This window comes from Rhincodon typus, unplaced genomic scaffold (assembly GCF_021869965.1).
Source record: "Rhincodon typus isolate 14 unplaced genomic scaffold, sRhiTyp1.1 hic_rhity00000953, whole genome shotgun sequence".
Taxonomy (NCBI): Eukaryota; Metazoa; Chordata; class Chondrichthyes; order Orectolobiformes; family Rhincodontidae; genus Rhincodon; species Rhincodon typus.
This window is the reverse complement of record NW_025966591.1, coordinates 1-25,445: the sequence shown is the minus strand read 5'-3', so window position 1 is coordinate 25,445 and position 25,445 is coordinate 1. Positions and strand designations below refer to the sequence as shown.

Here is a 25,445-nt window from a genome sequence, read left to right as displayed (position 1 = left end):
TTATCTAATAACGGTTTATTGCCAGTTATCTCCAGACAAGTTGTATATCACATTTCACATCCGAAACAAAAACAGGAATTGGCGGAAAAGCTCAGCAGGTCTGGCAGCATCTGTGGTGAAATCAAGAATTAACATTTCGGGTTGAGTGACCCTTTCTCTGAGCTGAAAAAGAGAGACAGAATTGGAAAGTTCAAATTTGACATTTCACTGATGCTGCTAGACCTGCTACGCTTCTGCAGCAATTTCTGTTTTTGTTTCTGATTTACAGCATCCACACTTCTTTCGGTCTTTGCGCTTAATATCAGACTACACAGAGCCAGCCAACGGATACAAATTAATACAAATCATCAGCCTGGAGAGTGTAACAAATTGCACCTTGGAACCACCATGTGATCACTTGCTCCTGTTCATTTGCCGTACCAGATAACAGCCAGTCATTTCAAATAGATGCAAGATCAAACATTTTAATTATGCTTAAAGCATTACCATACATTATATAAAAATAATTCCCATGTCAGTTAAAGAATACAGACATAAACTGAATTTTTACATGTACCTAATCCTTTACTGGAAAGGAATGAGAACAAGTATCCAGAAACATGTGTGACAGTTTATCCACATTTGAAAAAGGAGCTTAAAACTCTAAATAGGGGAGTAACATACATCATGATAACAATGTCTTTTATATTCCTTTTGGGAAGTTGCTACGCTTTTTAAAAGTCTATAATGTGGTGTCATACAAGAAGTTACATAATACAAAACACCAGACAGATAAACTTTTCAGTTCCTTTTAAATCTGTCAGTGCAACAACATGTTTGAACTGGAGTTTTTGTCTCCTATTTTTCTGAAACAGGATAAAATGATCCGAGAAGGTCACAGCTGCCTTATTTTGCATGGTATCTACAGATTTTATTCTTGGGCTTTCAAGTTATCGTTGAAAATATCTTGCAATTCCTTTCACTGGAATGAAAAACCTGCAAACCAAGGTGACATCTTACCACATTTCAATAATAAACATAGTTTTAAGAAGACATGCAGGTGCAAAGTTGATTTTCTGCAAAGTAAAAGGTTTCAGTAGCAAAAGAAAGAAATGTTCCAGAAATAGTAGGGAGTAATTTGAATAAAATCCAATTAAAACATTGTCTGGTGTATGAAGTTGTAGATTAAATCATATCATGTTATTGGCAGCAGCAAATACTGAATGCACATTTGCAAGGGTAGAACAATGGAAAGGAGAAAAGCTCTCAAACTTCAGTGAAGCTTCACTTCAAGCAGTGTGTATAGTATACCTCAAACACAGGCTTGTCTGCCAGCTCCATCAGGTGTCAGCTACATCTAGTAAGAGAGACAAGTGACGTTCACAAACCAGTTCTTCCTCTTGACTGGCTTGGATCAACGTTTTAAACTCTTTCAGTTTGTCTGATAAGGTCATTGTTGAATTGTTCAGCCAATCGGACTTATTCATACTGATATCCTTTCTGTGTCCATTATTAGCGTCCTCCTTAGATGAAACAGATATAAACAGCACGATTAGACAGGATTAAGATTCTGATCTCAAATATAACAGCTACAGGAATGAAAAGCAAATCAACTGTTCTGGAAAAACAAAAAATGCACTATCAAACTCTCTAAGGTAGCAATGATAAGAGTATTAGTAAACCTGTGGTGTGATTACAGCAGACACTCGGTGCATGGGGACAACAACTTTATCAGCAGAAACCAAAGTCTGTGGGAGGTAAAGAGGGAAAGCAATTGAATCCAATGGGCCCCCATCCAGCCAGCGATGCAGTTGCTCCTCACATCTAGAGAATTAACACAAACACAAAATTATGTCTTACAAACATTTTGTATGGTGTAATTACAGTTAACTTTAAGTCAGGGAGGTAGAGAAAGGTTGTTTGTTTGTACAGGAGCACAAAGGGGGGCACTTCCTGCATATGAATCACTGCAGTCAAGTCTTTGCTGCCCACAAGATGAACAAGTGGGCTTCACAGAGGCTAGCAATAAGTTCAAATTACTCATTTTTAGGTCTGTCCAGTCCTTAATGAATTGTGAGTCCTTGAATCTATTCTACCTATCATTTCAAATTTTCTCCTCTAAAATATAGTGCTGATGATTCAATAAATTATAACAATATATAACCAGGAAATTTCAGTAGATGAAATTCCCAACTTCCAACGTGGTTGTAGTGCTCAAGGAGTATGGGAGGCTTGCTGGACTCATCAGCACTGTGGTTGTGTTCAGGGCAGCTTTGCCCAAAGACAGAAACTGGTTTTTCGACTGGTTTTTTAATCATGACCAGTCATGGCAGTCAGGAGGTCAGCATGACAACAACTTTGATAGGCTGTCCACCTGCCCAGAAGCCAAGTGTCTGAACTATACAGCTTCAGAAAGTTTCCAGGATTCTGAAAAGACAGCATCCTCCCCTCTCTTTATAGAGAAGTAACAAAGAATCAAAAGATACTTAACTATTCTCTTTCATCATTTGCCTATAAGCTACTGCCTCAAACCGGTAATACAGACTGAATAACTAGTGTGCCAACCTTCTTCTGTCTACAGTAAGGAACTGAAGTAACTTCGAAGATGAAGAATGGAGGTCAGAAGCACTTGGAAGGAGCCAAAGGACACCTCATTGAATCCAGTGGACTGGTTCTTTTGAATTGTGTTACCCCAACATTTCATTCTTCATCCATAGAATCCCTACAGTGTGGATACAGGCCCTTCAGCCCAACAAGTCCACACCGACCCACTGAGCATCACAGCCATTCCCCTAATCTACACATCCCTGAACACTACCATTTAGCATGGCCAATCCAACTAGCCTGCACATCTTTGGACTGTGGGAAGAAACCAGAGCACCTGGAGGAAACCCACACAGACACGGGGAGAATGTGCAAACTTCACACAGACAGTTACCCGAGGGTAGCATCAAACCCGGGTCCCTGGCGCTGTGAGGCAGCAGTGCTAACCACTGAGCTACCATGCCACCCTTATATTTGTTTGTTTATCTGTGTCTGTCTACATCTGTGTTTAGTGGTTTAAGAAGGGCTACAGTTTAAGTTAGAGAGTTATAAGTTGGTAGGTTATATTTAGACTGCCTCAGGTTACAGTTCACTAATTTATAGTTAACAGTAGTTCCTTGCTAAGTACTGAAACATGACTGGTATATTCTATTAATTAGTTCATCAGGTAGGTAAACTAGTGATTGAGTAAATTTGATTGTTAATTTTTGCAGCAATCCCATGAATAGTGGAGCGAGTGTGAATGCCCTTTCCTAATGGGTGATCACAATGGTCTAGGGTTATCAGTGCTGTTCAAATTGTCATAACTTCACTAATGCAAATTTCATTTCCACTTCAAAGGTTGCCTCACTGTTGCTTTGTTTCTTTAGAAGCCATGTCATTTTCAGAAAGCATGTTGTTTATTTCCCACATTTCTCCATTATTGTACCTTTTATTCTCCTCTTTTTCCATTTGAATTTCAGAAAGCAGTCGCCCTGGTAGAAGTTCTGCTGCTGTAGAAGTACGGGTAACATCCAAAGCAGAAAGAGTCCTGTCCTGAAGGGTTTCTTCAGAACTGACCTTCACAGTATATGATTTATTTTCTGATCTCTGCTTAACTGAAGGGTATACCTGTTCCTGTGGCAACCTGGAAAACAATATGACAAAATAACAATATCCCCATGATAGTGAAGGAAAAGATTTACGGATTACAACACTTTATATTATTCAACACAGTAAAGCTTGCTTCTGAAATTCTAAGCTACATGAACAGCATATAATGACTCTAATCCATTCATAAAGTTGCCCATTGTTTGGCCATCATTATCCAGATTAGCTCATTTCTGGTCCTAGACAAAACCTATCATCTCGCTAGTAAATGGGTAATGCTGAGTAACTGTTGCAAGTACAAACATCTCTGTGCAAGTGTCTTAAACAAATACATTGAGAACAATAGTCGATAAGTCTCACAAAGTACTGAGAATCTGGACCACCAGTTCTCATAATCCAAATGCGTAATTCGCTTAGTCTAGACAAACAGCAAATATGAGCCAAGAGGCAAATGTTCAAACCAGATGACACATCAACATCTACAGTGGGAGACTGTCAAATCATCTGATTCATCAGTCATTAATTACCTGAGCTGTTCCATTTCATCACTTTGCCGATTACCACCCCTCTGCCACTGACCACCTACCCTCCAGCTACTGTTCCTCAAAGCACCACTTAAAAGGGCAGATAAATAACTGTTACTGGGTCCCCCTACTGGGCAGCATCCATAACCACTTGTCATTTGCTTGGTGTCCTTCACTAAATACGCAATGCCTTTTAGCTCCACCAAGGGGCTGAATAACGATATTATATAGTTATAAAGGGATAACTACACAAACCATTTCCGAACAGAATTGTAACATGTCCAGAATCACAGTTAATGCAGGCTCAATAAGTCTGATTGATTTACGTTAATTAAGATTCTGCGACATTAATTAATGTTTTCAGGATGATCATAGATCATAGAATCCCTACAGTGTGGAAACAGGCCCCTATGTCCAACAAGTCCACACCGACCCATCCCCCTATTGGCCACCTAAGCTCTGCATCCCTGAACACTACGGGCAATTTAGCATGGTCAATCCACCTAGCCTGCACATCTTTGGCCCCTGGGAGGAAACCCACGCAGACACAGGGAGAATGTGCAAACTCCACACAGTCACCTGGCGGTGGAATCGAACCAGAGTCCCTGGCGCTGTGAGGCAACAGTGCTAACCACTGTTCCTACCGAGTTTGAGAAATGAGTAACCTTTCCTAATTGTTGCTATTTCTTATAATCATAGCCACTGGTTTAGAATGAAAAACAAGACAAAGTCAATTTCATCCCACTAGTAGCAGAGATCCTTTTTAACTAGTGATTTGAGGAAGAACAAACCACCATTGTTTCATTTCCATTAAAATCAAAGACCACTGAGTTTGTTTGTCACTGTTATATAACTAATTTTTCGCCAGATTCCTGTGGTTAGAAACAAGATCACAGAAGTGTCCAAGGCAGCTCTATTTGCCCAGGCAAATCAAGAAAAGCCTGCACTAAAACTATTCATGGGTATATTGGCTCTCCTTGTACTGTATTCACCTTGTGGAGTCCTTAGTTCCCCACAAACTGGCAAGTTGCTCCACAACAAGTTCAAAGAATCTGTTCACAGTTCCAAAAAATAAAAATGCTTCAAGGGTGTTCCATAGTTTTACTTGTCACGTAATGGGATCACACTTACACAAAACCCCAACCCCATTGAAAATACCAATTTCTCAGATACGGTCAACGTAGAGCATTCATAATAATGTGAACATACAAACAACTTAATCGGGTACACTGTTTCCAATGTGTTTTCTAAATGCGTATAAAATAGCGAGTGCACAGCAGTAATGTGAGGCAAGTCATAAATTAAGATCAAACATGTTTAGCACAGAAAGTATGCTGTCTTTCCAAAGTGCAGAAGTCAATGATTTATTTTCTATTTGTCAACTTTGACAAAACTATGACTGCAAAAAAAAACAAATTAAATGTTACTCTCTTGATTGGTCATCACCAAAACAGATGTTAATAATGCAGGATATCCAGAAAAGTCGAGTGTGAAGGGAACAAATGTATCTTTTGCTCATAACTCCTTCTGAATTCCTTTCTTAAATATAATGCATGTCACATAAATTATAATCTGAACAATGCAGTTCATATATAAAAAGCATTCAGGCAGGAAAGTAGATTGTTATACTAATATTTTGCTCTTTTACCTCTGACAGGCATCTTGGATTTCCATCTGGGTATTTGATCGTGCCTGTTCCCACAATGGAGGCCGTTTGTATTTTTTCAAATCGTCCTGAAAATAATAGACCAGGATCTGACCATCTTCACTTACAGCTTGAGAAACAAGAATGAAAACTATTAATGTGAAAAAAGCAAAGATGTGTACATTAGCTCAAATAAAAGGAATTCCTCCTGTACATACTTCATTTTTCCCATTACAAAAATTCAGACAGGGACCAAGGGAATTTGCGAGAGAGTAGTTTGATCTCACCTGGAGCACTGCACCCAGTCTCAGTGCCACACTTTCAGAAAGATGTGAAGGCATTCAACAAGGTACAAGGTTAAGTCATAAAATAAGAGCCCAAGGCATTGGAGGTAGTATATTGGTATGGATAGAGAATTGGTTAATTGACAGGAAACAGCGAATGGGGATACAGGGATTTTCTTTCAGGCTGGCAACCAGTGGGGTTCCAGAGGGATTAGTGCTGGGACTGCAACTGTCCACAATATTTATTCATAACTTGGTGGAAGGAAGTAAATATACTTTAGCCAAATTTGCACAAAACACAAAAATAGGTAGAAAGGTAGGTTGCAAGAGGGATACAAACAGTCTACAGAGACCTATTAATAGGTCAAGTGAGTGGGCAAAAATTTGGCAAAAAAAGTGTAATATGGGAAATGTGAAGTTGTCCATTTTGGAATAAAGATGGATAATCTCATTGAAACATATAGGATTTGTAAGGACTTGACAGGATAAATGGTGAGAGAATGTTTTCCATCATTGGAGCATCCAGGACCAAGGGGCATAGTCTCAGAATAAAGGAATGCTAATTAAAGACTGAGATGAGGAGGAATTTCTTCTCTCAAATGGTTTAATGCCTTTGGAACTCCTTGCCAGAGAGCTGCAGGTCCTTGTGTATATTTAAGGTGGAGATAGATTCTTGATCAGTAGGGGAATCAAGGGTTACGGTGAAAGGGCATGACAGTGGACATGAAGAATATCAGATCATAGAATAGAATCCCTACAGTGTGGAAGCAGGCCATTCAGCCCATCGAGTTTACATCGACCCTGCATCGAGTAACCCACCCCCTACCCCACTCCTGCATTTCCCACCCTATACACTATGGGCAATTTAGCATGGCCAATCCAACTAACCTTCACATTTTTGGACCGTGCGAGGAAACCAGAGCACCTGGAGGACACCACGCATACACAGGGAGAGCGTGCAAACTTCACACACACAGTTGCCCGAGGCTGGAAATCAAATTGAATAGCAGAGAATGCTTGAGGGGCTGAAAGGCCTACTCCTACTCCTATCTCTTATGGCCTTGTGGTCATATGGTGAAGGCAATGGACAGTGTGCATTATGAGAATTTTTCCAAGGTTGAGGAATTTCAGTTGGAGAAGCTGGGGCTGTTCTCCTTGAAGAAATGACTGAGGAGATCTGTCTGAAGTTTTTAAAATCATAACTGGCCTGGGCGGGGTAAATAGGGTGAAAGTGTTCCCACTTCATGGAAGGATCGAGAACATGAGGGGCACAGATTTAAAATACTTAGAAAAAGGAGAAAAGAGGTATGAGGAAAACTTTATCCACACAGCAAATGGTTACAGTTATGCAGTACCCAAGTGTGTAGTGGTGGCTGCTTCAAGCCAACCCTTCAAAAGAAGACTGGATGGTGAATTTAAAAGCAGCAATGCACTAGGTTATGGGGAGAAGATAGAAGAATGGCACTAGGCGAGACTCTTATTTGGAGAGTCAACATAAACATGATAGGCTGAATGACTTCGTTCTGCGCTGTAACATTTCTAGACATCGAAGTTGGACCTGGGGATGTGGCAGCAAGGAAATGCATTTTCCACATATTATACTCTGAAGTGATAAATCATGTTCTGTTCATAAATATCACAACTCTCAGAGAAAAGGAAAACAATTGTGGGTGGGTCTTTACAAAATCAGAGGCAGGAGGGGAAACTTCATGAAACTGGCAATTGCTTTATTATTTGTCCCAATAAAGCTTGCTTTCAAATTTTGTTAAACTGCTTTTGTGATGACAAATTCAAGTGTTTGGTGAGGAGGTCTGACCATAGGAAACTATAGCACAAAAGGAGGTTGCAGGTGTTGATGCTTTGAATTGGGTGTTAACTTAAGTCTCACTTCCTCTTGTTCTTTCTCCATAATCTTATAACATCCAAACGCTCCTCTACATAAAAAAGATATGATTTTAAGTCATCAAGTTACCAATTTATGCCTGATTAAAACATCTCAATTTCGAACAACAGTTACATCTCTTAACCTTGTTCGTTTTTATGATGAGGCTCAGTTTTTCCAATGTCTCTTCATTGCTAAACCTCTTCATTTCTGATAATATCTTGATGATTCTTTTCTAATTCCTCCCCATGGTAGTCACATCCTTTCTCAAGTACTACACTCCAAATAGCTGACTTGGTTACAACCACAACCGAATCAATCACTTGAACAGGTTCAGTTTTACCTGTGCTTGGATTCAGTGCCATAATTAAAACCCAGAATCCCATACACCTTTAAAAAACTCCTACTTTCAAAAGTTACACATCAGATTTCACAAGTCTCTCCTGCACTTTTTAAAATTTTATATTCATTGTTTATGTCCTCTCTTTAACCTTACATCCATACTTAGTTTTATTTTGTCCATTTGTTTGTATTACCCTACGTTAGATAAGAATGGCGATTTTTTTACATTTCCTCCAGAAAATCCATTGACACAATATGTACTGCATTTCCTGGATCAATAATTATTTCAAAGCAAATATTTTATTTCAGTTACTGAGTTGCTTTGTATACATTTATAGTCATCTGTTCCTCACAATGAACTAACAGCATAAAACACCAAACCATTTCTGTTCTCAAATAACATAATTTCAGCCACGATCAGAATACAGTTTCTAAAAACCCTAAAACAGGAGATGAGCAAGGTCCTGATTTCTTTTTCTCTATGTTTCGCTCCTCAACCTCACAATCCACTATAATGCTACAAGAATGAGACCATTCTAAAATAAAAATGTAAAACAGAGACATGACTAACCTGAAGCACAAGGTAGGTTCGAAGCTATGCACTCTCTCAATCGATGGTCAATGCAAATGAGAACAATTTCATCCCAAGGTATTTCTGAAACCAATGGCCCCTCATCAATCGAGGCTTCCAACATCAATGGATAGCTGTCTCTCCATTTGCTATGGACTCTGTTCAGGACGTGCTCAATCCTTGAAAGCAGCAGTGGGCGTGTTTGTTGTGATACTGGGACCTGACATACGTATTGGAAGATCATATCACAGACCTTAACCCATGGAGCTATGAGGAATAGAAAACAGCATTGTCAATGATGTGGCCACCAAGAGTGTGGAATCATCTTATAGAAGGTTATATTCCTACCATGCAAGGGAGTTAGATCCATCACTGGCAGTTGAAAAGACAGAACTGCCTTTCTTAGCCAGGTCAGGTGGTTATTGGAATTCCATTCTTTGTGTGCCAATATTTCATGAGCAACAGGTCCAGAGAATTCAGCAACTGGCCAAGAAAGGTTATACAGTTGTTCGGAGGACACTACTTTTGCAAGGAAACGCAGCACATCGTTATAAAACTCAATGATGAAGCTGGGGCTCTGGGAAGGCAATGCAGCCAGTTGCCTTTCAGATTTATCATTGTAAAACTGGTCATTAAACTCTCGGCACAGCCCGTCTTCAATGAACTGGATCAGAGTCTGGCAGCAAAGCTCCGGTGGTGACGGACAACGCGAGGCCAGCCACCTTACAGCTTCAGAGACCTACGAGAAATTACATCCATATATTTAAACCTCACTGTAAAATGCTAAGAAAAACACAAAGTGCTGGAAATATTATTTTCTACATGTTTTATTTATTGCAAAAAAGGATGGGGAGAGTCAAAGATCAAATGAAAAGGTGTCACTACATAAAATCCATACCATTACATTTCAGCAACCTTTTGCTACAGTATTTATCTGTTAACCAGACGTAAAACTATATTGAAAAACCAGTCCTTGTCCAGATTAAATGGGCCCTGCAGACAACAGCTCTGTAATGATCCGACACTGCATAAAGAAAGCAATTCTGGAATTACAGCCCTATTATTTGAGTAAGATGAATCTGCTGCAGTGGGAAAAGAAATACAAATCATCCTCGTGATCAGAGGAGCTACTTTCAAACAATGTTAAGTAAGATCTACCATCTTTATTCAAAATGGATTGTTTTGTCCCATATTTTAGTTTGTGATTATTGCTGCATTTATTGCCCATTCCTAGTTACCCTGGTGAGTTTCTTCCTTGGGAATTGACTAGCCAAATACAAAAACCTCTACCAATGAAGCACGTTATGGAACAAGACAGAACCATAGACAAGCAAGCCCTTATTGTGGCTGATGTTCCACAAACTATCATATTTACAGAACTCTCAAACTCAGCTTTTTTATTCCCATTCACAGGCATCACTGGCTGGACCAGCATTCATTGCCCATCCCTAAATGCCCTCAAGATGGTGATGAGCTGCTTTCTTGAACTATATCCTTGACATGATACAGGGAGAACTGTTCACAGCACTCTCAGTGTGGTCCATCCAATTCAAGGTTGCATACAAGTTTAACATAGCTTCTCTGCTTTTCAATTAATCCCTTGGCTTTGTTTTATTTTGAGAAAATGTCTTATTCATGTGTTCATAGTTTAGTGATTTGTGTAACTGCATCTCCAGATCCTTTCAAGTCTCTACTTAACTGAGGCACTTATTTTTCAGGAACAATACAGTCTCCTTGTTCTTCCCGCCAAACTGCCACACAATTGAGTGCCTGTCTTCATTTGAGGGTTAGATCAATGGACTTCAGCTGGATTGGTCCACACTCATGAGCAACATACTGCAGCGGTTGCCATTGTTTTCTGCAGGACAGCCAACCAAGAAAGCTGCCTGCCAGCAGGCATATTGGAACGATATACAGGCTGATAACTTATTTTGTCACATTTCAAATCCATCTTCAAACAAGTCCTGGTGTGGGAGTCTAACCTGCAGCTGCTGGCCCACAAGTATATGATTGTTATAGTTATGCAATTGTACTTTTGATAGCTCTTCCCTATTTCTTTTCACATGCACAGATACAACCTACCTGGACCAAGGGTTTTATCCACACTAAATTGATTAGTTTATCAATTAACCTCCTCCGTTCCATCTTAAATACCCTGACAAGAGATAAAGTCATGGAAATATTTTATAAGAGGAGAAGAATTTAAAAAGGTCCTGGAATTGGGCTTACATCTGCAACCATCTGACTCTCAAAGTCAAGCCGACACCTAAATGATAAGCCAATACTTAAGATGTTCCTCTGTTAAGTCTCAATAAGTCAATTTTAAAGATCTGTAACACAATATTGAAATTTTACCCTGTTTGATCCCTGAAGGTAGTTACTTTTTCCTGGGATCAGGATAATCAAAAACTCAGACACAAGGTGAGTGGCCACCAGCGCTTCAAGCTTTAGACCTTGAAAAAAAAATAAACATTTCTATCAATTACTTGTACATGCACTGCATAACAGCTCCATTGAAGCATCTGTTGCCTGTGCCACAGAATAATGTAGCTGGATAGAGTTCCTGCAACAGATAAAAAGCCTTATGAATGTCAAAAGTAGTGCTGTCACTGTCATCTGAATTTCTTATGAGCAGATCAACGTAATGGATGGGACACAAAATTACAGATAATAAGGTGTAGAGCTGGATGAACACAGCAGGCCAAGCAGCATCAGAGGAGCAGGAAGGCTGACGTTTCGGGTCTAGACCCTTCTTCAGAAATGGGGGGGTTTACGAGAGAGTTGCAGTGGGAGAGAGATCCGCTGAGGTTTTTCCGGAGGGAGGAGGGTAACTTCTTCAGGGTAGGCATCCTTAGAAGAGGCTTCGCAGTGGGGTTAAAATTGTTTCAGAGATAGTAGGAACTGCAGATGCTGGAGAATCTGAGATAACAAGGTGTAGAGCTGGATGAACACAGCAAGCCAAGCAGCATCAGAGGAGCAGGAAGGCTGACGTTTTGGGCCTAGACTCTTCTTCAGAAATGGCGGGGGGGTTAGCTGAGATTGATGGCAGAGATTATTTTAAACTAGATATGCTGGCTAAACACTGAGATTGAGATGTTAAATGGTGTTTTAAATCTATTGCTCAAATAATTTCTTATGATTACAGTTGTTAGAAATCGTGATCACTCAAATTTAAGAATAATGTTTCAAGTTCTCAGTTTGTTTTCATTAATCTACTAGTCATTCACAATATTGGCTCCAGATCTCACCTTCTATCACCTCTTTCTCATTCAATGATGCTTCTTCACAAGGAACAAGGATGACCAGTGGAACTGCAGGATTTAAAGGTTTAGCTTGTAAAAGTTGTCTGACTTGAAGCATTGCTGAGAGCCAATACACTTCCTCCTCCTCCTGGTCAGTGCCTTCTTCTCGATTTGGTAGCAAGAGGATCAGAGCAGTTGTTCCCAGCAGTTCCTTCCGCTGTTCCATTGCATCTACATCTGTGTCACTTAGAGGGCCTTTAGTCAACTGATTTTAAAAAAAAACACAGATCACAATTTGAGTGAACCAGACGCTAATGTAACTTCTGAAAGAACAATGAAATGTTACTGAACCTTTCCAAGAAAACTTCAAAAAACTGTTACATTTATACAATCTTTCAAAAGCTGGGTGGGTGAGGCCCTTACCTTAACACAGATATGCACAAGTACATCAATTCCTTCATCACTCTTCACTGCTTTGCATAGGTGTGTCTGAATGACATTATCAGCATCATCTGCAGCATCATCCAGCCTTTCAGGTCCTTGGAATTTTGCTTTCAGCCAATCAATCAAAGTTCTTAAAACGAAAAGCATTTAACCACAAAACAATATGAAAAAAAGATTTAATTGGTTTAAATTTTTAAAATGACTAAAAGAAATATTTAGGGCTAATAAGTTCAAAGCAAACTGCAAACTTTTTTTTAGATTTTGTAACTAAATTACTTAGTCATTAGTCACAAAACAATAGATATATGGTCTGAGGATCACTACAATTCTGCAACTGCACAACAGGCTCGGGGCACTTCAATCTGTACGAAATGCCAGCACACTGGCATCATCTGGCTGTGTTAGCATGAAAGAAATGGATAGCTGCTAACTTACTCATCACATAGTCCACTCACCAGCAATGCGTAAAATTAGTGTCAATTTAAGTGCCGGTATATAGAATAGGTCCTACAATCTCACTAAATCTCTGTTCCACAGCACCACAAATGCTCGAGCACAAGCCTATTTTCACAAATTCCACAGTAATTTCAAAGCAATGTTCCTCCACTTAATTTGTTGGTACAAGGTAGAACTTTGCAGACAAAGATCTGTGCAGAGTTTGCTGATCTCAGGCAAACTATCATGAGAACACTTCAGCTGGACTCTACTCTCCAGGCTGGAACGTAAAACAAAGAGAGAAACAAGGTTTCTATCCTTGAATCCTAATTTTAACATTAGGTTAATACGCTCCAGTGGCCACTTGATTCAGCTCAGTTTGAGTTAATTAGTGATGAAATGTTCCAGGTAGAGGATTAATCTCAGTCTAGGCAGCAGGAAGAAGAAGAAACCAAATGTAGATGACCAACCAGTCATCTCCCTCTCTGCTGCAAGTGAACCTGGCTTCCACAGACAGGGAATGCAGGAAGGAGCCATAACCTCAATAAACAAATATCACCTTTAAGACCTGTATCAGCTCAAGCAGCTAGTCAAATGGAAACAGCAGAATCTGTGCATAAGTTTACAACTTGTTGGATGGTATAACTACCTTAGGTCAGCAAAATTGCTGACATTTAATAAAATATTTGATACAAAGATTCAGGAAGACAAAAGATTCAGAAGCCTTTTCTTACCTGTTGTTATCACTAAGTGCATATTCATCATCACTTGGTAACAGCAGAACAACCTTCCAGAAGATTCTCTCTTGACGAGTTGGGAAGTTATCTGCCACCAATGTGAACAAATCCAAAGGAGTCCAGGCAGCTTCACTGAAAGTGGAATTAAAATTCAGATGTGAGAATAACTGCTGCATCTTGCTTCATGGTCATCATATGGAGCCCATATGAGCACTCACTAAATAATTTACATAAAACGACACTGTTCATCAACTCTGTCTGCAGAAAGATTTCCCCATAAGATGCAAGAGTAGAAGTAGGCCATTTAACCCATCGAGTCTATGCCCTCATTCAATTCAAACATGGCTGATCCAATCATCCTTTACTCCACTTTCCTGCCTTTACCCAAAACCATCGATTTGCTTACTAATTAAAAATCTGTCTATCTCACCCTGAATATACTTAATAGCCTCTGAGGCCTCAACAGCCCTCTGTGGTACAGAATTCCACAGATTCACTACCCTCAGAACAACTTCCTCTTCATCTGTCTTAAATGCGTGATCCCTTACTCTTTCATCCTGGACTCTCCCACAAGGGGAAACAATCACACAGCATATACCCTCCTAAGGCTCTTATATGCTTCAACATGGTCTCCTCTCATTCTTCTAAACTCCAATGAGTATAAGCTCAAACTACTCAGCCTCTCCTCTTAGGAAAACCTCTCCAATCCTGGGGATCAAAATAGTTAACCTTCTTTGGACTGCCTCCAAAGCTCGTATATCTTTGCCTTAGATAAAACTGTTCACACTATTCTAGATGTAGTCTGACTAGTGCCTTGCATAGATTTAGCAAAATCTCCATGTTTTTATACTCCTTGTCCTTTTAAATAAAGGCCAAAATTCCACATGCTTCCTTATTACCAGCTGAACTTGGATGTTAGCTTTGTGATTCATGCACTGGGACTCCCGAATGCCTCAGTACCCCAGCTTTCAGCACTCTTTCTCCAATTGAATAATTCAACTCTTCTATTCTTTCTGCCATAGTGCATAACTTCACATTTTCACATTATACATCATCTGCCAAGTTTTTGCCCAATCACTTAACTGGTCTGTAGATTTATTCCGTCATCCTCACGGTTTAGCTTCCCATCTTTTTGTGTCATCCACAAACTCTACAGTCACTCCCATCATCCAAGTCACATACATTATAACTAAGTGTGGTCCCAGCATTGATTCCTTTCGCACTGTGCTCCAGTTTGTCATCCTGAAAATGCCCCTTTATCACAAGTCACTGACCTCCAATAGTTAGCCAATCCTCTATCCCAAAACCACAGGAGTTTAAGTAGCCATGTGTGGGATTTTAATGAAAGTCTTTGTAAATCCAAATGTATTACATCTGCTGGCTCCCCTTATCTATCCTAATTGTATGTCCTCAGAACTGTAGTAAATTTGTCAGGCATGATTTCCCCTTCATTAAAACATGCTAATTCTGCTTGATCATATTATGTATTTCTAAATGCTCTAGTATAGCATCCTTTATAATAGATACTAACATTTTTCCAACAAGATGATAAGCTAACTGGCCTATAGTTAACTGATTTTTGTTTCCCTCCTTTTTGAAGAAGAATATTACATTTGCAGTTTTCCAATCCTTCGGGACTTTTCCAGAACCTAAGGATTCTTGGAAGATTACTAACAGTGCATGCACTGTCTCTGCAGCAACTTACTTAATTTCTTGGATGTATCCCATCAGGTCCATGAACCTACTGGCCTTTAGCTCCATTTAGTTGCCATAGTACTTTTTCTCTAGTGATAGTTATTGGGTTTATTTCCTTCCTGCTTTCAGTTCCTTAATTATTTAGTACTTCCCACCCCATTTAAGCTTATTTAGTATTTTTAGAATGCTATTAGTGTCCTCTACCAGGAAGACCAATGCAAAATATTTTACAACCATACTACCATTTCGTGCCTCCCCATTATTATTTCCATTCTCTAAGATGTTGCTCCATTCATTATTATTTATTTGTTGGATTTTAAAACTTTTCTCAATACCCCGATTTACCTCCTAATCCTTTCATTTTGTAAGTTTTTCATTTCAATTTGATATTATTCTTAACTTCAGTGGTTAACCATGGTTTGCTTATCACCCTCCCTAGAATCCTTCATCGCCACTGGAATACATCTTTGTTGTGGCCCATGAGCTATTTTCTTGAAAATCTGCCATTGTTCCTCAACTATCTTTTCTATTAAATACCTTCCCCAGTCCATTCCAGCCAATTCACTCAAACTTCAGTCATGTATAATCTCCTCAATTTTCAATGGACATACTTTTGTAAATGCAATTTGCACACTTTATGTCATAACTTGGTGTAATGCGGGGGCATTAACAACAATATTTTCTAAAGCCTGAAATGTGAAACTGGCCTGGCCAATTCCAAAGATTTTTGCAATGTTTTTCAGAAATCAATATTTAATAACATGGTGATTCAAACACATTCCAACAACATAATTTGATGAATGGTTAAATTTTATATCTGGTCACGTATCAACATATACGTCAGCTTTATTTGTAGCAATAATTTACTCAAGAGATTGCTACCTACAAGGTTTCTGAACCACTGCAGCCAGTTTGGGAATTTGTTTTAGGAACTAACACTTTGAGCAGGTGAATTCAAATGCAAGAAAACCAATTCAGTGGATAAGGGAGGATGGAAGATGACTCTGAGCAACTGTTTAGCCTGCCTGAAATATCTGATTGGCTAATAACATTTAAGTAGCACCTTTATAACTAACATCTAAAAAAAAATACAAAAGGTCAGCACCATTTGCCAAATATGTTAATCATGCTATATAAACAGAACAATGCTAGGGTAGGGTCTGTAAATTGACAATTGAGTAAGCGGTGCAGTGCTATCCTCTCTGAAAGGTGAAAATGATAATTGGTATCTGCATTGAAGTTATGGCACAAAATATGACAGATGTTTCAGTACCAGAGGAGCTGCTGGTAGAAGTTTTGAACCCTCATTTGATGAGCAGTCTCCTTCCTCCTCTGCAGCAACCTGCAACACAATGGGAAAACAAAAAAATGTTTGTCACAGGTTCCTTAGGTATTTTCTATTCTCATCATGCCGAATTATACACCGTTTCAGTTCCAACAATACAATGTACTTATTAGGATTATGGACAGGTTACAGGAACCACTACATAACAAAGTTTTCAGCACAACTGGAGGCCTGTGTCAGATGATTAAATGACCAACAGTTAACATTTCTGTCTCTAACTATTGCACTGCAATGTTGTCCTCTTTAGTATCAAGAATCAAACACACCAACCAACAACACAGCTGGCTGCAGTGTCAGCCAGGTACAGGATTCCTGCATTCAAGTACTTGAGTGGGATGGGAGGAGGGGTCACGATTTCGCTTAGGAAGGATATCAGAGCAAGACAAATATCTGTGTGGACATTCTTTCAGGAATCAGAAGCTAATTGAAGAAACACATGACCAAGCCACAGGAACACAACGCTGAAGTGCTAAATGGAACAGCCAGGAGTAAATCCAATTGGCAATGCAAGAGAAACCTCCTTAACCTTACAGAGTGGTTGGACTGTCGAACTCACCGCGGCACAGCAAGACAAATAGTGTGAACGTATTTCAGGGAGAAGCACCACAGACAAAAGAAGCAAAGGATCTGTCTATTGCATTAGATGAATAGGGGTGGGGAGGTGACTTGTTTGGAGAGTAAACACCAACATAGAAGCTAGACAAAAGGCTTTGCTTTTTGCTTTGACTCTATACACACAGTACCATATACATGACATGCTGAGATCGTTATCGTTGGGCAGATCTGGGTTCACCAGGTGGGGACTCAGTTTGCAGTTGGGGCCAGCCGTGCCTGGGGCTGCTGGGAATGTCCACATTTCTTTTCTCAGGCGCTTCCGAGCCTCTGCAGTAGCTCTCCACCTAGCAGAACATTTGGAGTTAAGAATTCATTGAAGGTACTTAAAAGAAAAATTTATAGACTGCTTTTCGAATAAGTTAAGTCTTTTTTTCTTTATTCTATCACTGCAGTCAACAATTCTAAAAGTTGGATCTTTTTCTTTCACTTACTTCTTTAAATATTTGCAGAAACAATGCACTTCCTGCAGAGTCTCCTTCACTACTTGGAAGATCTCACTTTCCAGCGTTTCTTTAATGAGGTAGCTGCAGAACTCTGCCGAGCAGCGGTTAATCTGGGCTCGCCTGTCCTCCTCCACTGCAAGCCTATAATAGACAAAGTGAAGGCTGAAGGCAGGCAACTTCTAAATGACATTAAGTTCTGCAATTTAGGAAGACATTGGGACATACTGCATGTGTCACTAGTACCCTGACCTTCCCAGAAATTAAAATTCCACAGGAGCACGGTCCAAACCTTGAAAACTGCTGCCCTCAACCCCATGTGCATCCACATGTTTCCACAACCAGTCACACAAACCCTCCCTCACCTGTCACTCTCCTATTCCCTCCCTCCATTCATCTCCCACTTCGTCTCCTTAACCCTCTCCTTAACCACTGTCCTGCCCCATTCCTCCCTTGCACACAAGTCCCACGCACTCCCATAGTGCTCTCCTCACCTCTTCTTCACTTTTAGCTACCACCCTTCCCTCTGTCTCTCCTCTTCCACCTATCCAGTCCTCCTCTCTCCCCACTGCCACCTCAATCCCACTCCTCTGCATGCTCCTTCCTTGATCCCACTCCTGTTCTCTCCCCAACTGTTGCCCTCCCATCCCCGAATGCTGAGTCATGCATGAGAGGCAGAATTCCATTCTTCCTTAGTTTTCTAAATGTCTGCTGTTCATTACCTTAGCTCCTGAATGGCACATTTTCTTATAGAGTAATCCACAACTTGCTCTGTAATTTCATCACACAGTGCTTGACTGTACCGGCTCTTCCATACTTCCCGTTCCTTCTTCAGTCTGCAATACAATGGACATTCAAAAAGATTGCTCTTGCATGCTTAAAACATGTCAGGGTTAGTGCATCTCTCACAATAAAACTGAAATTTTGAAAATCCAAGCTAATAGAAACTGCTGTCTACAGGGGTCTACCCTTTTATACCTGAACACAAACTAAAGTCAAGAACCAGCACTTAACTCATCTTACAAAACCATAACAAATCCAAAGCACTTCACAAAGTTTAATCAAAAAATGATCCAACATCAAGGCACTTAAAGGACAGATAACCAAATCATTAGTCAAGAAGCTAGGTTTTAAGGACAGTTGTGGGGGGATTTGGTGGTGGCAGTTAAGACAGGGTGAAAGGTGGAAGTGTTTAATTACTGAATTCCAGAGCCCAGGCAGCAGTGATACACCAATGGCTGGACCAAGAAATTCAGAAGGCTCAAGGAGCTCAAATTGGAATAGAGATGTAGGAAGCATGGAGCTGGAGAAGGTGACAAAGACAGGGCACCACCTGGCCTGTTCAATTCTGCGCTTTTCATCCTCGATCCTCTGTCTCTCTGCTTGAAGCTCCTCAGATGAAGTCCGCATCAGCATCTCCGTGGTAACTTCTGCAATCAGCTCCTCTGACGAACTGTTTGACAAACTAGAAGAATACAAAACAATGTCACCCGTGGCAAAATTCAGTGGGCATTTAAAAGCCAAATCTTCCACAGAATGAATTATATAACACAAATGCAGGTCATTTGAATCCACCAAAATGTACGCTCCGTTCAAGCTTTTCTCCATGCTTATATCTATCAACATAATCATTTATTTCCTCTCTTCAAACTTATTTAAAGGGATCTTGACTTCTACATTTTTATTAGTGTTCCTTCCAAGTTTTCCACCTGAGTTCTTGCTGATTCTCTTATTGGATGGCAGCCAATATGGCTGTTCCACACAACTGGAAACATAGTTTTGCTTCATCTACTTTGGCTAAACCTTTCCAAAATGCTCATGATCTTTGGTGGGAGGCAGTTGTGAAATGGTAATGTGGCTGGACTAGTAATCCCGGAGGCCTTGGGGACATGGTAGAAATCCCACCAAAACAGGTGACAAAATTTACATTCAATTTTTACAGAAACTGGATTTGATAGCTAAAAAGATAATGATGATCATGAAATCATTATGGATCGTTTTAAAAACACATCTGCTTCAGAAGCCTGCTGTCCTTCGATGGTCCGGCTTATACGTGGCTCCAGATCTTCAACTGCTCTGTGGAATAGCCTGGCAAATCACTCATTATTCAAAGACAACTAGGACAGTCAAGAAATGCTAGTCTTTCAAACAATATCCACATGCACAATGGCTATACAGACAACACAGTATGGAGCTGGAGGAACACAGCAGGCCAGGCAGCATCAGAGGAGCAGGAAAGTTGATGTTTCGGGTCAGGACCCTCCTTCAAAAATGGGTCCCGAATCGAAATGACAACTTACCTGTTCCTCTGAGGAAGCCTGCCCGGTGTTCCTCCAGCTCCATAGTGTGTTGTCTCTGACTCCAGCACCTGCCATTCTTGCTATCTCTGCACAACAGCTATACTTTTTATTAAAGAACAACCTGTTCATACTTTAATTGTTTTGTCTTCAGATTTGGTTTCTTTCTTTTTGCAGCCTCTCCTGTGCCTCTACAATGTTTTTAGAATACGCTAAACAGAAATCCACGCAGCACCATAAGCATTCTTTATCCAAGCTGGACAGAAGTTAATTTAACTGTTATGATCCCAATTCCTTGGCATACCGGACAAGTTAGATCTGAGGAAAACCTGGCTCAATAAGTCATAAGCTAAATTTTTGCAGTTTGGTTACTGTGGAGGTCAATCCCCAAACATTCATACAGGGTTATCAATGCAAGTTTTACAAGAGTACCTGATTTAGTTTGTGTAATAAGCTCAAGTAACAATACATATGAAAGATATCTGACCATAAACAGAAAAAGGATTCAGCCCTTTTCTCAGTGATATCCTTTACACTTACTTACATCCAGAGAAGTTATCACTTCTATCATCGCCTTAAAATTTCTTGACTGATTAGTTCCTTTCGGTCAACACTCTGTACATTCACCAGATATGACTCTTTTTATTACTCACTCTCTCTCAGGCATACAGACAGCCAAAGTACCGAGTTTTCTCTGACTTGGGCTACTTTGAGGCTGCGAAAATAGCTGAAGTCTTCTTTCCACCTCTAACAGCCTGAAGCCCTCCAAACCGAAATTGACTTTCAGGTGGAACCCCTTCCTCTCAATTGAAACACTACAGTGGTCCTTGGTCATCAGTCTTTGAGTGTCATAAAGTTCAAGTTGCAAATTCTTCATGCAGCTTGCTGGTCATTTAACAGAAGTCACATGCTTCCATGAAACTATGTTTGAACTTGCTGTTCAAAAATTATTTTGACCTCTTCAAAGAAGTCCCCTGTCATAGAATTAAAGCCAAATATCTAATATCCTCTACTTTATAATCAAGATTTTTAGCACATCACAACTCTTTTTTCCAATTCAATCCCTCGAAAATTAAACTCAAGTATTTGTTTTGTTTTATATTTCCTTATATCCCCAAGTTGCACTTTGTGATTTATGCAATTTGAATTGCAAGATTGCTTATTTTCCAAGTAACATGTTGTTTTCTGGTTTTCTTACCATAATGTAATACTTGAAACTTATCTAGTTTCAATAACCTTTTTGGTGCTCCTAAAGGTGAGTAATGTTAATTCAGGAGAATGGAACATTTGTTTCACAAATCTGTGTCAAGTGTAACCAGAGATCAGCTAAGGTATTCATGAGGCAAGCAGCAGGTTATGCTGAATCTTTTTAAAGTCAGAAGTCACACGACATCATGTTATAGTCCAACAGGTTTATCTGAAATGATAAGCTTTCGGAGCAATACGCCATCAGGTGTCGTGTGACATCTTAGTTTGTCCACCCCAGTCCAACAACGGCACCTGCACATCATGGCTACCATCGATACCACCAACTGCCGGTCGAAGCGGACTTCAACCTGACTAAGAAGCAGAGCTCCGAAAGCTTGCGATTTCAAATAAACCTGTTGGACTATAATCTGGTGTCTTGTGACTTCTGACTTTGTCCATCCTAGTCCAACACCGACACCTCCACATCATGGGAATCTTTTTAAAAGCACTAACCACAACTGGAGTACTGCATCCACGTTCAGTCATCACACTTGAGCAAAGATGTGAGGGTTCATAAGAAGGAGCAAAGGAAATTTACCAGAATGGATCCACATATGGGAATTTGAGCTACAAAGTTAAGTTAGAGAAGCTGAAGCCATTCAAAGCAGATTGAGGGATGACTTGGTCGAGATGCATAAACGGAAACAAATTTGTATAAGGTAAACAAGGAAAAACAGTTTACCTTAGGTCATATTACAAGGAGGAGTGGAACACATTTAAGGTCACAGGCAAGAGATACAAGGAGAATGCAAGGAAGAAAATTTGTGTGTTATGACTGGTGATGACCTAGAACTTGCTGCTGTCAAAACAGTGTAAAGCACAGATAATCAATGACATCAAGTGGAAACTGGATGGACACTACAAGGAAATAAAAACTTGCAGGACTACAGGGTAAGAGCAAGGGAATAACACAAATTAGACTACTCCATGGACTTGATGGGTCAAATGGCTTCCTTCTGTTCCATAAAAAAATTTTATATAAGTGACTCTTCAAGCCATTCACCAATGATAACAGTTCAGCCTGAAGTAGCCTATTACCTGATGGCCTCTACAGCAAAAGCTGTCCCTGCTTTCGCCAGTTCTTTACACTCCACACGGAGAACATCCTTCACTATATCATTGACCACATCCTTGACCACTTCAACTATCATCTGAAAGGGAGAAAAAAAACAACACTGAAACAGGGGACAGACAACCATCATAAAACAAAGGAAATGATTTAAAGCTCTTCATCCATTACTCCTTTCACTTACCTTTAAAATGAGTATCTCCTGACATTTAGGACATTTTGTTGTGCCTCATTTGTTTTTGAATTTCTTGCATTTTACCCATAAGAAACAATTATAATAACAATTAGCCCACTACTCCACCTAGTTACGGTGTGGAGGAGCCAGTGTTGGACTGAGGTAGGCAAAGTCATGCTTTTGGAGCATAGCCCCTTTGTCAGGTGAAGAATACATCATCTGACAAAGGGGCTACATTCTGAAAGCTTATGCTTTCAAATAAACCTGTTGGACTATAACCTGGTGTCGTGTGATTTCTGACTTTGTCCGCCTAATGATCATATCGAACAACTCCACTGCTGTGTTTTATAATACTGAACTGGTATTATGTATAATTTTCCTTACTTTTGTTTTTCCAAAGAATTTACAAACCTAAAATACATACAGGATCAAACAGAGGCACTCACTACAGGAGATACACAGACACATGCCCAACAACCAGGACAGAGATCAAAATATTTAGGTAAAAACCTGCAATATGGATCACATTTTATTAATTTTTCGTAATAGATGTTAGTTTCAAGATGAGGGAGAGGTGCTACCACTGAACCAGGTCAGTTGTCCTCGCTGAAGTGTCAAGATGATTCTCTAAGCTGACATTTCTATGCCATAGTGAGGGAGATACTTTGTTGAATGTGCTGTCAAAGGACACTTAAAGAGGAGTGTGTGTGTGTCTGTCTGTTCAGGTGTCTTTCAAAAAGACCCCATAAGTATTCTTGTGATACTTCACTGGAGTAGCACACTAGCCAGCCCTGCTATTCCCAGAATCATAAAAAAAAATTAAAGATTTTTTTTAAAAGTTTGCAAAGTTCCTCTGGTTTCCCGGCTTTTAGGCCCAGATTGACCAAAAAAGCAGCACAAACCAGGTTTTGGTCCTTGTGAATTGCTATTTATTACAAATAACTAATTCTAACTACACATAAACAACTACAAAACGTCAACAGATAACTCTACTACTTAAAACTCTCACCCACTTACAAACGCCCTCTTTACACATGCTTGCGTGCATACACAAAAAAAAAGGGTGGATGAAAGACTGGGAAGGCTATTCAGTGGTGCTTGTTCACTGGATTTGCTGAATCAATCCTTTTGCTCATCAGAACACTACTTCTCAATCCTCATTCTCCAGATATTTTCACTTGTTTGCAGGAGGCACATGCTGATTGATTCACAATTATAAAAGGTCTCTGACTTATTCACTAAAAATCACCGCAATTCAAGGGGAAATAAATAGGCTCTCTCAGGCTGAAAAGTAGTTCTTGCAGCCCAGGAAAGGGAGACAGCTCCTGTCCTTGTGGACATTGGATGTCTTCTGGCAAATATACACACCACATTCACACACAGACCCCTGACTCCAGCTTGTCTGTAACCAGACTGTTCCCATTGCTTGAACCAGCAGGGATGAAAACAGTACCCTTCCCATTTCAGTCCACAACAAAAATACAGAAAAAATAAAAATGCATGGTCTTTACACTCTTGGCAGAACTATTGGCTCCTCCAGAATCCCGGATAACTGTTCTCCTTCAACTAACAATAGCATCGTGCTGCCATCATCTGATTTGTTATTTGTGAAACTTTGGCACGCAGCAAGTTTACAACAAGGTTTAACCTACGCAACAGCATTAAGTACACATTCATGAGCTATAAAGTCCCAAGAAAGACAGAGACAGACTGGTGGAAAGGGCCTGATTATTAAATATTACAATGACTTCTGTTGTAAACACAACCAACAATGGAGAAACAAAAATAAATCAATAGTCACAAGCACAAACACAAGTTGGGGGAAGATCATGACCTCCAAAAAGAAGGCTAACAACACAGTTCTGATCTAGTCAGGCTGTACCTTTTCAGGATAGACTGGTTGAGGTTTGGGTGGTGGTGCAGCAGGCACCTGAGAGACGACAGGCACCAGCGCAACCATTGGAGCAGTAACCTGAAGTAATGGCGGCGGCAGAGAGAACTGTTCGACAGCAGGTATTTCTTGAGCTAAAGTTTGGTTCTCCAATGGTACAGCTACAAAAGTAACAAAAACTATAATTGCCATCATCCATTAGCACAGCGAATGAGCCAGATTACAAAACAATAGAAATTTACATTCAAACACATACGGAAAATACTCCAGCTGTGAAAAAATTGGATATTAAAAACAGAGAATACATTCAAAAGCTGCAATTGAGAGTGCTAAAATTCAAGTGTTCATCAAAATTTTACTTTAAACATTGTTTCTTTTTCTCTCTTTACAGAAGTTGCATACTGAGTATTTCCATCCTTTATTGCATTACAGCAGAATTGTAGTATTTAGCATAATCACACCATCATTTAAATGCAGTTCTAAAGTTATCTCAAACAAAGCAGCTTATAGTGTGCATCTGTGTGAATCTCTGATTGCGCACTGCAATGAAACAGAAGTACAGATAATATTTTAATATTGATTTACTGCAAGCTTGGGTTCCTGGAATTCTAAGTTAAACATATGGTCTGTGTTTGGAGATAACAATCTAAAAACTACAAAACCCATAATTCCAAGCATAGGAAGTTACCTGGACGTCCTATGGAACTACCCAGAGGGTTTAAGAGGAGAACTTTCCAGACTCCAACTATCAATTTGAATCTATGCTGGGAACTCATCCGAGAGATAAGCATATACCAAGTTCTAAAGCACAGATGTTTCCTGATGAAGTAACATGCTCTTAAGAAAACGTGTTTAAAGTAATGGAATAATCTTAGAATAAAAAGCATTTATTAATCCCAGACCAGAGTGTTGGGATGTGGAAAAGAAGAGAAGTTTTTGAAGTTTGTAAAAA

At 39.8% G+C, this 25,445-nt stretch overlaps 1 protein-coding gene across 1 annotated transcript; it reads right to left on the bottom strand.

Annotated features, from left to right (window-relative positions):
* Positions 1 to 24,654, bottom strand: LOC109932033 (germinal-center associated nuclear protein; the record flags this gene model as incomplete). Its single annotated transcript, XM_048592276.1, has 18 exons — positions 1 to 975; positions 1,291 to 1,502; positions 1,662 to 1,803; positions 3,452 to 3,649; positions 5,785 to 5,911; positions 8,861 to 9,127; positions 9,209 to 9,599; positions 11,216 to 11,313; positions 12,109 to 12,367; positions 12,526 to 12,676; positions 13,716 to 13,850; positions 16,687 to 16,755; positions 17,502 to 17,657; positions 17,805 to 17,957; positions 18,536 to 18,649; positions 19,147 to 19,278; positions 22,397 to 22,509; positions 24,485 to 24,654. Coding segments are annotated over 17 exons (2,858 nt in total), but the record flags the coding sequence as incomplete, so codon positions are not given.
* Positions 24,655 to 25,445: the final 791 nt, after the last annotated feature.